The 14070-nt window shown below is 42.0% G+C and overlaps 1 protein-coding gene across 1 annotated transcript in view; it reads left to right on the top strand.

Annotated features, from left to right (window-relative positions):
- Positions 1 to 14070, top strand: part of LOC306825528 (cyclin-dependent kinase 17-like) — a 31323-nt gene that overhangs the window by 11648 nt on the left and 5605 nt on the right. The window contains exons 2-7 of the mRNA XM_079346323.1: positions 77 to 225; positions 5047 to 5211; positions 5715 to 5848; positions 10932 to 11057; positions 13351 to 13407; positions 13571 to 13685. Of these exons, the coding sequence (XP_079202449.1) occupies positions 99 to 225; positions 5047 to 5211; positions 5715 to 5848; positions 10932 to 11057; positions 13351 to 13407; positions 13571 to 13685 (724 nt within the window). The 5' untranslated portion in view covers positions 77 to 98. The remainder of the gene's footprint in view (positions 1 to 76; positions 226 to 5046; positions 5212 to 5714; positions 5849 to 10931; positions 11058 to 13350; positions 13408 to 13570; positions 13686 to 14070) is intronic.

The raw sequence follows: 14070 nt of genomic DNA, 5'->3' as shown, positions 1-14070 counted from the left end.
GTTGTTGTTCTTATCGCCTCGCTCAGTTCACAACCACAGTTTTTAAGTGCGTCATGTTTCATCTCTCGTTCTTTAGGCCTCCCCTTCCTGAGAGCTCCATGGAGAAAATGAAGCGGTTCAAGCGGCGCCTCTCTCAGACGCTACGAGGAAGCCACACCATCGACGAGTCGCTGTCAGAGCTGGCTGAACAGATGACCATCGAGGAGAACGGCCTGAAGGACAGCGGTGGGTTTAGAAAGTGGACACAAAAGAAGTTGCTGCTTCACACTCAGTTGAAGGTTTTAAAAGTGTTAATATTTAACACAATACTAAAAAGATCATGTTTTAGGTCAGTATGTAATTACCATAACATTTCATTATTTAAACGTTTTATTATCTTGAATCTATTTTCCAAACAGCTTCATATTGTCCCCCCTGAACACCTAAGGATATAGAAAAAGAACTCAGTAACAAAAGTCTGTTTGTCAGACACGGCATCTTTAACACTGTGGGCCGGAAAGTTGGATCACTAACACATTTTCTAACCCTTATCTTCTACCACTAAAGCCCCGTTTCCACACAGCAGTCCGGTACGGATCAGTACGGTTTGGTTTTATTAGGCCTGATCCCGTTTGTGTTTCCACAGCCACCCGTGCCCTATTTGGTAGGCGGCGTGTCAGCAGGATGCCGATGATAACAGCTAACAGCTAACAAATAAATTCAACAAAGGAGAAAAACGCAAGACAACCAAAACCAACAATGGAAGACATCCAGCAGTTCATCTACTCAGTCACTGACATGTGACTCTTTATTACTCAATCAAGCTTTGAGAAGGCTGTGTGCGGCGAGGAGAAATACAGACGTAAACAATCACCACAGTCATCAGTCAATGGTCTAAACACGGCAGAGTTTTGTTTGCCGGGATGTCACACGGGAAGTGACGATTCTTTCGACCAATCAGCGGACTGCAGTATTTAGCGCCACCTTTTCAGGTCGGCTCGACATTCTTGGCACCCCAACGGAAAGGTCCCAAAAAGTGGGACGGTACAGATCGGTTATTTGGGAATCTTTCCTGGGATTAGTCTATGGAAACACAAAATAGTGGCTACTAATAGCACTTAATAGTGGTCTGCAGTCCAGAGCAATCAATGGGGGCAAGTGAATTTGTAAGTTTATCAGACGTTGAATTACTAATTTGGGTCCTAAAACCAGTCATTTGGTCAATTTTGGGCTGCAAACGCCTCTTGTTTATACTTGTAGCACGGAGCTATGAAAAACAGTTTAAATGTGTTTTTTAACATGTTATCTTCTTGCAATTAATTAATCATAGTTAAAGCGTTAAAGTCCCACCTCTAGTAATTTCATAAAACACTCCATTTAAAGGGCCCGGTTCTCTACACGTTCTGAATAAGAAAACGGCTCTCTTTGAGTAAATCTGAAGGGCTCATGTGGTACATTTTGCTTCCTGCTGGTACATTTAGAAAATGTAACAAAATGTTCTGACAGAATTGACATTGAGTACTGAGCCTCAAACTTACACTGAAGTCTTTTATCTCCATCAATATAGTGAACCAGGAACACTGAAGTCTTCACTATTGCCATTAGCAACCGCCACTGCCGTCACAACTTGAAGAAGTGACTCATTGGTTTTATCAAACACATGACTAATGTGTAAAATTTCCAGCACGTTTATGTCATGAAGTGCACAGCTGAAATAGGATTTAGTGCTTGGATTTGAATGGATTTGAACATTTCTATCCAAATCCCTTTTTTATAATTTTTTTATCTAACACTGACCCAGGAGCTGTGGTGGGCTGTTTGCTGTTTGTTTTCTCTATGATTGAACATTTCCTACTGAAATGCACCTCGGGAACCATTTTTATAGTGTAATGTTTGATGGCTCTTATTGCTATGATAGTCAACACGCTGGGCTCCTACACTGTCCCCATGTTACATCATTGGTTTGGATAAGGTTGAGACCTTGGAGGCGTCAAAATAAAAGCACGGTTACACAGCAGCTTATCTCTGCCGAGATTCACAAAATTCACTGCAAGAGGGCAAGCGAGGGAGAGAGGGATCATGCCTCGGTGTGCAACAGCTTCGTTTCCATGGAGCTCAGGTTCTGGAAGCATTCTGGAGTTTCCATGGCATTGCCACAGCAACTTGGATGATTTGGTGAAACCATTTCCCCCCTCTTTTTCTCCACGTTTCAGCTCTTCTACTTCTTCTCTTTTGGCACCCCAAGCCTTACCCACAAGCCTCTTCCAGGCCTGTCCTCAGTTTTCCTCTCTTGTCTTTTGTCCAAATGAGACTTTTTTTTTTCTTTTTCCCTCCACTTTGTCAATCAATCAGATCGTCCAAGTCCACTCCCCCTTCCCCCTGCCCTCTGAGAACTAACTGGGCTTTGTAAAGAGCTTTTTGTGCTGTGATTAACACAAGGTTTGGCTAGAGTGTTCTGTGCTTTCTGAGTGGGGACACAGAATCATGTTGTGTTTGTGTGGGAGGGAGGGGATTTTAGCAGCCTGTGGATCAGTAAGTAGGGTAGAGAGGAGACTGAATGGAGTAGCCGCATGTGATGTGATCTGACCCCTTGTGATTGGGGGAAAGTGTTCTGGTCCTGATCTGATTATATAACAGTTATAACCGGGTCCAGAGGCAGCAGCAGCAGCTGCACAGAGATAAGGGATGAATGATGGCTGATTTAGTTTTTTCATATGAAATCAAGGAAACAGACAAATCACAGAAAAAAGTATATATACAAAGAATAGAATAAAACATAGTATTGAAATCACACCCTGGAGCTGCCTATGACTGTTTCCTATTACAACTAATCAAACACCTGAACATTGTAGCAGATTATGATAGACTCTAAAAACACTTACTGCCACTAACATGCTCTCAAACTATACACACATTTATCTTTCTGATACATCTGCATTACATTTGGATCGAGGGAATCTTTAATCACATAATATTTAGCACGTTGTCCAACCTTAATCAGTCCTGCTTGTTGATTCGAAACGCTCCTCCCACTTCCTGATAGAACTGGAGTTTCTAAAGGGACACCTAGCCTGGCTTTCACCCCGACTCGTTTCCAATGCAGTGCTGTGTCATACCTATGAAATCGGTTCAATCTCAATCCGACCTCTGCTGAAGTGCTAAACCCTCTGAAGTCGGATTCTAATCAATCTAATATTGATCTTTCCCGTTGAAGGTCATAAACTCTTAAAAACATGATCTCTTTGACCCTGTTTGTGTCTACGACGTATGTTAACTCTTTCACCTCTTCTGTCTTTTTCGCTGCATTTCAGTCTCTCTGATATCAACAACCTGCTTCCCAGAGGCTCCATTTTCTCGACACTTTCCCGCTTGTTTTTTTAGTTGGTGCTACTCCTCACCTAATAAATCTTTTACCTCTGTCAAGCCCATTCTCGCCCTCGCGACAAATGCTCCTCTGGCGAGCAGTTGCTGAAAGCTTTTCTCACGGCCCAAAAAAAAACAAGACTGAGACTACAAGACATTGTGCTTATACACAAAACTGTCTCACTTTTCTACTCTGGGCTATTGACCGTTTAAGGGTCACACTGGATAAGAGAGCAGACTGCAGTGTAACTCACATAGCTCTGTTTACAAATAGCTAACCCTTGTTTCAGATGAAAGCTGGAGGGATGTGATTTTTCTGATAACCAAAGCCCATTAAGATTAGACGCAAGCTAATCACATTGGTTTTTATAAAGATTTCTTTTTAGCTAGGACAAGTAGAATTATTTATTCCTGTGGTGCTAAGAACAGGATCATACCTCAAACCTGTCTCTTTATTTTTCTGTACATTTAACACATGAAAATAACATTACCGGTTTATTTGTAACACTCTGTTTGAAGTATAATCTGAACTGTTTCCGTCAGAAGTTTCCTTCACTTTAGTTTCAGTCGGTGCAGATCTTTATTCTCAAACACGTCGTCCTCTTATGGAAATCACTTATTATTCTGTCTGTGCATCAGTCTTTGCTCAGTGTTCACTCGCCTGTTAAAGAGTTTACTCCTGTTACATGATGCAAATGTATACGTCAGTAGATTAGGAGTTAAAACCTCTTATGTAACAATGATTATTTGATACTCTCTGGTATCTGTGTAACCACTAAAGGATAGTTAGTGAAGCACAGCGCGTGGAGTCAGTCAGTACTCATGACAGCACATAAGGACAGAGAATAGACTTTTAGACAACGGACATTCATTTTAATTTATACTTGTTCATACAATCTGACAGTAATGTTTCAGCTCCCTTTAAAAAAAAACAACAATTAAAACTCAAATTTCACATTCCCATTTAATCTCAAACATAAGAACATAAAGAACACGTTGAGAAAGTATTTGTAAAAGAATATTCGTTACATCGAATGTGCTCTTTTCTTCAAGCACTTCCTGTTTCCTGAACACTTTTGTCCTCTAGAGATTTTAAACCATCTCACTACATTGTGAGTGTGATTGAATAGCTGAGTGGATGATTCTGGGTAGGTTAGTGTAAGAAACAACAAGTTCATAAGACATGCGCTCATTAATATCCAGTCTGTTTACTGACCTTTCAAAGGGGGGTGCGCTCATAATAAACGGCTCTGCTCACGACATGACAACAAACTCCCGTTACACGAGGATCTGATGGTGTTTTCACACTAGTAACACTCTGGATATCTCCAGTAGAAGCTGTGTATGTGAACGCAAACGTGCACATTTTTCTCTTGGACTTCACCCGGAGTTGGTCCTGCTGTTACTGCTGCAAAGAGACCACTACGATATCCAGGTGGTAAAAGGTGTCATATATGAGCTTTAAACATGTTTTAAAGTATACACTGAATGTTCACCCCTTTTTATCAAAACATGCACAGTATGATATTACCAGATTTAGCTTATACACAGCCTTTCTGTGTCGGTATTATAACAAGATGTAGTGTTTTTGGTAGCAGTTTCATTCTCTGAGTGATGGTTATTCTTACGAGTCAGCCGTCAGTCTGTAACTCTTCTTTTAAGGGGGAGCTGTCATCTAAACGTGAAGTTGTTTTTCTTCCACAGAGCCCATAGTGAGGAATGGCCGTCCTCCGTCGGCCCACAGTGTCCACTCCTTCCTCCACCAGTACACAGGCTCCTTTAAGAAGCCGCCCCTGAGACGGCCTCAGAGCGTCATCGGGGGAGGCCTGGGTTCGCTCATGGTCATGCCTCGCAACGGTAGTCGCCTCGGTGAGATGTGCACACACTCTAATCACACACAGACAATGATACTCTGTCACAGTTGTTTAAAAAAAAGTACAGACTGTATCTTTGTCCTTTTCATTGACGGCAAATGTTCCACTTGGATTTTAACCCATATAAGTTATGTTATATGTTTATGCTTCTTTGATTTTCTTCTGTGCATTTATAGAATTGAACCCTGGAGACGGTCCTTTATGTTGGTTTGATTAGCTATGAAACCAGTGTGATGTGGATTCGTCTTCTAAACAAACAAAAGACTCTTTAAACCTCATTCACTTCCTGTGTGTCATTTCTGCTTGACATGAGCTAGATAAGAACAGAAGGGCCTGTAAAAGAGTCAGAGAGCATGTTTGTCTTTCCTGCTGAAGTCGTCAGGCGGTGTCGAGCCCTGCCCTGTTTTTTTTTTTCTCCCAAAGACCTGCTCCATCTGTCAAACTCAAACCGCTCATCTTCCTTTGCTCTCCCTGTTTTTCTTTCTGTCTGGATTCCAGATATCGTCCATGAGAACTTGAAGATGGGGTCGGACGGGGAGAGCGACCAGGCGTCTGGGACTTCCTCCGATGAGGTGCAGTCTCCCACGGGTGTTTGTCTGAGGAACAGAGGGAACAGACGCATCTCTGCAGAGGTTTGTTTTAAAACTTGAATTGCTCAAGTATATCCTTTCTGCTTTTTTTTAATGGAAGGACATGTTGCTGGATATGACTCACTGGCTTACTGTAACAGCTTCGGACATGTGAATATGTTGCTGTTATGAATCATGGAGCATTTGTTCTTCTGGAGGTTGTACCTGGCTCTGTGGTACAGACTCTGCTTTTTAGTTCAACGTGTTTTTTATTTTTTATTTAACATTTGTTGAAAAGCGAAAGGAAGCAAAAAGTGCTAACTAGTGCCGTGTTGCAGCCTCGGATGTGTTCTTGTAGTGTGATATACACACAAAGTAGTCCTCAGCTGCCCACATAATCTGAGAAGGACACACACACACACACACACACACACGCACACGCACACGCACACACACACACACACACACACACACACACACATATATGCGGTGCACAGTGACTCGACATACTTCAGTGCTGAACATACTTTGGAAATCTGTTTCACAAAGGCTTCACAGTTGCCACCAGTGCCACCCACCCAACCCTCTTACTGACATATTTTCACGCACACACACACACACACACACACACACACACACACACACACACACACAGCGTCAGTGAGGGTCAGATTTTGACATTCCTCCCGCGGTTACATAAAGTGAACGCATTATGGAAAGACTTCTCGCTGTGATTATTATTGTTTCTCTGTTGGTTTTTTGAAGGGTTAAAATTGACCACAAGCATCGTTTGAATCCCGGGTGTGTGAGTTTGAACATATTAAACAAAGTGTGGTGTTCTAATCTCCATCTCAGTCATTTCTACCATTCAAGGACAGTAGAAAGTCAGAGTGAAGATGAAACAATCAGCATATGGTAAGAGTGGAGTACACGGGGATCCTGCTGCTTTATCTGCTTGGGACAGATAAAAGTTGCTTCGTAGGTTTTCGTTAGCTCTGCACATTTCTAACAATGGCTCAAATTAGATTATCTGGTTCTAGTGATGATAAAAAAGAATGATAAATATTCAGTGCTTCTAAGTAAATTTGATCATTTGTAATAGTTGTGGGGATTTAAAAAGAAACACCAGAAACTGTGTGAAAGGATGTTCAACTGCCACGAGTCAGTACAAACAACTTTCCAGCTTTACAGTGAAAGTGAACAATCACAGAGAACACTTCTCATTTTAACATCTGGTTTCCTTCTGTGCAAATATCAATCCTTAAAATAAGAAAAACATTTTAAACAACGATTTTAATGTTGTTGTTTTTTTAGCCTCTTGTATTTCAGAGTCACAGCAAGTGATCACACACACACACACACACACACACACACACTCTGTCTCAGTGAAATGAGTGGAGGCGCCGTGGAGATCGGCTCTATAAATAAGATGTCAGTTCAATCTTTTACAGATATTTGAACCAGAGTGTTTTGCAGACTTTTGGGTCGTGAAGTGTTAGTGCTTCATTATGTACGGTTGTTTTTCATCAAAGGGTGCTTGGATCACTCTCTGAGCCAAACAAATGTCACAGAGCTCTGTGTTCTGTCCAAAACCTGAAGATATAGCTCTTAAACACTCCAACACATCACACACTGCAGAGACAGCCTGTGCATGGATCCACACACGTCCAGGAAATGAACGGTGTGATTTGTATAGTTGGAATTGTGTGAATGTGTATATGGTAAAGAAAATTGGATCTCCATACATCTTTATAATATATCCCATTCACAGTTAGATGTGTAATGTTGTTAAATGCAGGAGGCCGATCCAAAAAAAACAAACATCCAGTCTGTGACAAAAATCTGATTCGATCCCAACTGTTAGATTTGGGATTGATTGCACCTCTTGGATTAAATGTCTCTAAAACATACAGTTTAGGTGCAGTGATTGAAGTCTGATGAATAAAGAAGTACTCTGAGTTTTATGAAGTTAAAGAGAAGCGTTCAAACATTTGATGTGCGGCCGACGTCGTCACCTTGTCAGTACCAACAAGGCGCTCATGCAATCAGAACACAACCTTCCCTCCTTCTGACAGTGTTTGTGGGTTTGTTTGATTGCAGGACCTCCTGGGGTTTAAGAGCACATACCAGTAGCTGCAGAGACAAAACAGCCATTCAAGGCGACGCATACAAACAGAAAACAGTGTCACTGTTTCATCTCCAAAAAAACAGTAACACATCGTAACAAACATTCAGTGTTTTGTTGAGCAGTTTGAACGACAACATGTTTGTTTTTGTTGATGTACTGAAACTATGAAAACACTGTTTGGTAATATTTGTACTGAGGGGACACTCAGAGGCAAGGACAGTAGGAAAAGGAGTCGAGGAGAGGAGGTAGTGTGGGAGCAAGAGTGAGGAAATCCCTCAGTCTGCAGTCAGGTAGTGGATTGTGCGTCCCTCACAGGAGAGGAGGCAGTGCTGTTTTGGGATTACATCACATGGATTACTGTAATACGGTCCAGATGGGCCTCTGTTGTAACAGATTAGGATGGGTTGATTGGAGAACAGGAGGGGAGGGGGGACGGACAAAGGTCAGGGGATGGAAGACTTCACTTGCTCTGGGGACTGACCACCAATCCCGACGGAGCAGACAGTTATGGATATAATCCAGTCATTCAAAAAAAAAAAAAGTTACATAATCAGCCGGGCAGTTATTTGTGTTTGTACCATTCATTCATTTAAAAGAACAAAACAAATCAGTCAAACAACAGCAGGGCTTCACATTGAAGCAACAATATGTAAAAAGGGTTTGGAGCGCTTTGGCGCCCACCCAAGGTCTTTGAGTGCAACTGTACTGTCGTAAAACACAGTACTGCTACTCCTGCTCCTCGTAGACGACGTGCATTTGTTTACAAGCAGAGGGTGCGAAGCCAGAAAAAACATTTGTTGTGAGAAGCTAAACAACTGACAAGGTAAAGTAATATTACAGATTTTGTTCTTTTTAGCTTCATCTGTCATCGTCCTCTCAGGATCAGCCATTGTGTCAAACAGTAGCCTCGGCCCACTGCCAAATATACTGCTGACTGCTGATAGGCCTGCACTGTTGATATGTTCAAAGGAATTAAATTGACATTTTCAACTACTAATTTAGGAGAAAAAAAAGTTACATATTGTTGATTTAAAGAAAGTATTGTGATATTTTATTGTGAAAAAATGTCAAAATAACAAATACAATCACATTCAACACCGAACATTAGATGTGGGGGAAAAAAAGGAGATTCATATCTTCTGAGATTTGAAATTGAGTCATAAATTGCAAAAATCCCAAATAGAGCAACAAGACATTCAGCCAGTCTCACAGACGACAGCAGATCCTGAAGTATGTGCTCATTCAAACACAGACTTTGATTCATGAATCCAAAATCATTTTGAGTCGAAAAATAGATTCTGAATGGAATCGTGACCCCCAAGAATCGAAATCGAATCGTGAGATCCTCAGCTCTGGGAAATGTGTATTTAACTAAAAGTTAAACTTGAATAAAGAGTGCATAGCTTCTTTTCAGTTCCATCTGATAAAGGCTAAAAGTGCGACCAAACTGTGTTATGATAATGTTCTGTAGTTCTACAGGCTCCAATAAATGCTGTGATTATAAAATCAACATGAGTGAAAAAAGGATTTTCCTTCCTTTCCTCACATACAATCTTTACTCGTCAGAATAGTGACGATATGTTTTTTTCCCAGTATGATGAAGCCCTAATAGACCGAGTTTTGACACTTTTGATTTAGACTTCACCGATGTGAGGGTGGGTTGCTTTGTCTTTCATGATTGTCGAATCTTATCTTGAATTGTTGCTCTGATAACCAAAACGAGAACAACAACCTTAGACATCAAGGAGACGTCTCTGGAACAACTCTCACGGAAAATGTTGTCTCCTTTCTGACCTCAAAGACCATTCCTAGATTAGATTATTATGATAATAGTCATAACAAAGGGTAAACATAATCTAGTATATTTGTTTCTGCTATATAGAAGGGCACTGTACAAGAATCTGCTTGAACGCAGCGCTTTTAGTCCTTGTTGCAGCGGCCTGAGGTTTGACCTTTGACCCCTCACCCTTAGCTGCGTGTCATCCCTGTTCTCTCTTCAGTTGTCCTGTCATTAAAAGAGCAAAGCATGTAAATAATTCATCCTTCAAAAACAACAGGAAACTATAATGTATTTCAAAATGCTCGCTGGACAACAACAAATCATCAAAGCAGCAAAGTGTGTTTGGTTTCTGCCTCAAAGATTCTTTTACATGAGTCACCAACAACCTTCAATAGACACATTTCTCAGCAGCTCACGCTCTCTTCAGCTTGTGTGGCTGCCTCAATGTAATAAAAAGCATCACTTCCTCTTCGTGTGGTCGTGCATTTAAATCTCCCAGCTGAGCACCGTGTTAAAAAGTCTGAGTCACTGTTGTGGTTAGAATAAAGGGCTGAAGGGTCAGTTCAGCCGTCCACATGTCAGTCACCTCCCAGTTACTTATTCATCCATAATCTTGTTGTCGAGATGTGGAAACGCTCACAGTAACATATCGCTGCCTGCCTGTAGTCAGAAGGAGTGATGGGGTGTAACGAAGTGTCCAGTGTTATCTCAGAGGGAGTGGAAGTAGATATAACAGAGAGAGAGGGGGGGGCGTTTGACCAGATTAACAGTAATAATCTAACAAATAGAGGACATGCAAGAATCCTCGTGTTGTTCTGAGAGCGCGTGTTTTGTTTTATGTAACCATCATCAGGATCATGCTTTAATCCGTTGTTGATCTGGGAGAGACTTTAACTCTTAAAGATCTCTACTCTTTATGATGAACATACCTGTGTGTCACACACACACACACGCACACGCACGCACACACACACGCACACAGCCCGCTCTGTTGACCAGTCAGACCTGTAGCCCGCTCCTTAATATATATGCTACTTGTGTACTCTGAGTTTCTGCCATTTAGTTGACAATCTTTGGTCTTTATTCATAGCTTACACTGTTTGCTGAGGGCTCATTGCTCGGGGGGGGGGGGGGGGGGGGGGTTGTGTTGTTTTTTTTACGGTTTGGCACGATGTAGACACTGTTTTTGAATGAGGCTCTCAGTTGTCTGTAATAAAGTGTTTTGTGTGTTTTTTCAGGACCTGAACAAACGTCTCTCCCTGCCAGCCGACATCCGGATACCTGACGGTTACCTGGAGAAGCTGCAGCTGAGCAGCCCGCCCTTCGACCAGCCTCTGAGCCGACGCTCCCGCAGAGCATCACTGGTGAGGCGAGGAGGAGAGAGGCTAGTCAGAGGTCGAAACAGAAAGGGGGAGAATGTGATGAAAGTCAGGAGGACAAACACTGGAGTAGACTCACTGGTGGTGAATACAAATTGTACCGCCATTGTCAGTGTTTCTGAGCAATGCACTGACTCCCTGCTAGATGTACACGGGCATGGCCTTGCTTCATTTAATGGAAAGACAAGAAATCTCCTCATTTATTATAAAACATAAACGATAGGTCCACAGAGTTTCTGCATTATTTGTTTCAATTAGGAGAGAATCTGGAATGACCATTCTGAACTGAGAGAAAGAAATACAATCTCACCCTCCAAGGTAATCAGTCAGTTCATTGATAACTGATTTGTGAGTGATGTGACTGAAGAGGTGCGCTTGTTTTGTGTGCCTTCAGCGCTGGGACACAGTGTTTAAAAGTTACACCCCCCCCCCTCCCCCCCATCCAACAGCTGTGAGGGACATGTGTGAATACCTACTTTGAAAGAAAATGTGGGCAGGTTGTCCTTAAATTGTTTGGAAATGTTGAGGCGTGCATGTGTGAGGACATCATGACTTCCAGGGAAATTGGTTTATGTGCCACCAACGTTAGATTTGGGGACGTTTTGACTCAGAGTGTTTTTTGGAGACAGACCTCCAGTCTTTGAAACTTCACCTGAATGCCTTTATTAATGGTTGCATTTAACCGCCTCTGTTGATCCTGCTACTAAATAGAATAATTCAGCTACTTTTACATTCACCACATGTTTTCATTTCATGGCAAGTCACTCTTTAAACTGAATGACGTTAGTGAATGTACAGTACTTGCCCAGGTTGGAGTGAGCAGATCTGATTTGACTGTCAGGTTAAAACAGAGTGAAAGAGACGCAAGAAGAGGCTCTATGACAGACAACCAGCAGAGAGGATGATGCTTTATTTAAAGGCAGCAAGAAACAGAAGTGAGAGAGCTCACACCTGGCCTTCGACAGTTTCATGTCGTCCTATCACGGCATGCGCTCACTCTGTCAGCGGCTTCACTAATTGTCTCGTGAATGAACAGTGAAAGTGCATGTGTTCAGAGTGTGAAGACTGTCCTCTGTACACACACTCCATCACAGAGGAGTGCTGCTGCTGATCTTGAGTTTGAGCGCTCCCAAAGGACTCACCACTTCCTTTAACCAGGCCAAGCAGGCTGCAGGAGTTAGTTTTCAAACACTGACACTCTGGTTCACATGGAGTGATTAGGATAGCGGGCAGCTCTACAAGACATCAACACTGAACATGTGACATAAAAGAAAATGTTAGAGCTGTAACACAGTAATCCAACAACCTTCTTGGCTGTTTATCTCTTGATCTTGATTCATGTTCGTTAACCTAATCGTACATACAGATGTAAACATCTTTGGTAGTTCTTTAATTTGAGATGTATATTTTTTTTAACTAATTCATTTCATTTGTCAAGCCTCATCACTCTCCAGAGTGTCACGCAGTGATGCACAGTTAATGACAGTTGAGTGGCCATCTTTCCTCATCATCTTTTCCACAAGTATCTGATAACTGCATGTGAGGGATTAATGCAATCATTTGCTTCCCAATCCCACATCAGTCGGGCCCTAATAATTTCTTGAAAACAGTTGTCGCTGGCACTCCTGCAGCTGTTTCTGTCGAGCGCGCCCTAGTTACTGCCGCAGCTTTCCTCAGGACTCAGCGTGACCTCAGACTTTGACTCTAAAGCCCGCCTCTCGCACTGAGCGATGCATCATAGTCATTGAGAATATAGTGTTTGAGCTGCTTGAAACAGATCTTTGGTTCTTCTTTGGTTCAGGTATTCAGAACAATATGGCTGCACCTCGTTCACATCTCCTTCACAGACTTTGAATTATTACTGATTATTTCCTCCAGGAATTAAATGGTTTTCTCATCCTTAAAATGAAATGTTTATTTTGATTTTGTTCAGTCTCAGATCATTAATATGAAAAAAAAAAAAAAAACTTACGATCTTAACATTTTGAACATGTTACTTGTCCTGTCTGAAAGTGCATTTGAGTTTTCCTTCGTGTAATGAACCTGATTTAGAAATAAAGTCCCCCCTCGCTGTAAACAAACACGGTAAAAGCCGAAAGCCAGCGGTCCATGGTCATAACAGATTAGCAGTGATGTTGTCTGGGGGGGTCTGGCCTCTTTACACCCACCTCCTCTGCTGCCAGGCCGTCATAAGGGTTTACCGTAGTGTCTGTAAGCTTGTCAGTAAGAATAATGACGCCGCCTTCATTAATGCTGTTTGTCCTTTCCTCTCCTCCAGTCAGAAATTGGATTTGGAAAGCTGGAGACCTACATCAAACTGGACAAACTGGGGGAGGTATGTAAGAGTGTGTGGGAATGTGTTCACTGTTGACCTTCACTGCCTTACAGGTGCCACTCTTCTCACAGTTAGGGATATATAACGCATGCACTGTTTACTTTTAAACCCTTTACTGCCCAGCTGCAGCTTCTGACAACCTCTCCTCCGCTCTCTCCTGCAGGGCACGTACGCCACCGTGTTCAAAGGGAGGAGTAAACTGACAGACAACCTGGTGGCGCTGAAGGAGATCCGACTGGAGCACGAAGAGGGGGCGCCATGCACAGCTATCAGAGAAGGTATGAATCAAAATACACAACCCGAACCTGCCTGTTGACTCCCAAACTGATGTGATGTGGATTCTGGTGTTTGATAAGAGGCAGCTGTCCGCTCCAGCATTTGCTCAATTTAGCTGTTCAGGACATTTTACAAACCTACTGCATGAAGATGGTTTACTTTGTTCAATTCTAAATAGAATTTCCTTCTTCTTTTTTTTGCCATGCTTTTCAGAAAGAGAAATGTGTTACATTCAGCAGATTCATCCTGATTTTTCTGTTTTTAGGGAATATTGCTTTTGAATAGTCGTGAACATCATCCTCTTCACTTAATTCTCTTAAGTCGTGAAATGTATTGACAAAAAAAAAAAACACTTTAAACTTGTCCAATCTGTTTTAGCATAAAAAG

The sequence above is a fragment of the Symphodus melops genome (assembly GCF_947650265.1).
Source record: "Symphodus melops genome assembly, chromosome: 6".
NCBI classification, from domain to species: Eukaryota; Metazoa; Chordata; class Actinopteri; order Labriformes; family Labridae; genus Symphodus; species Symphodus melops.
Note: the sequence above shows the minus strand (reverse complement) of the source record. Positions and strands in the feature narration are given on the sequence as shown.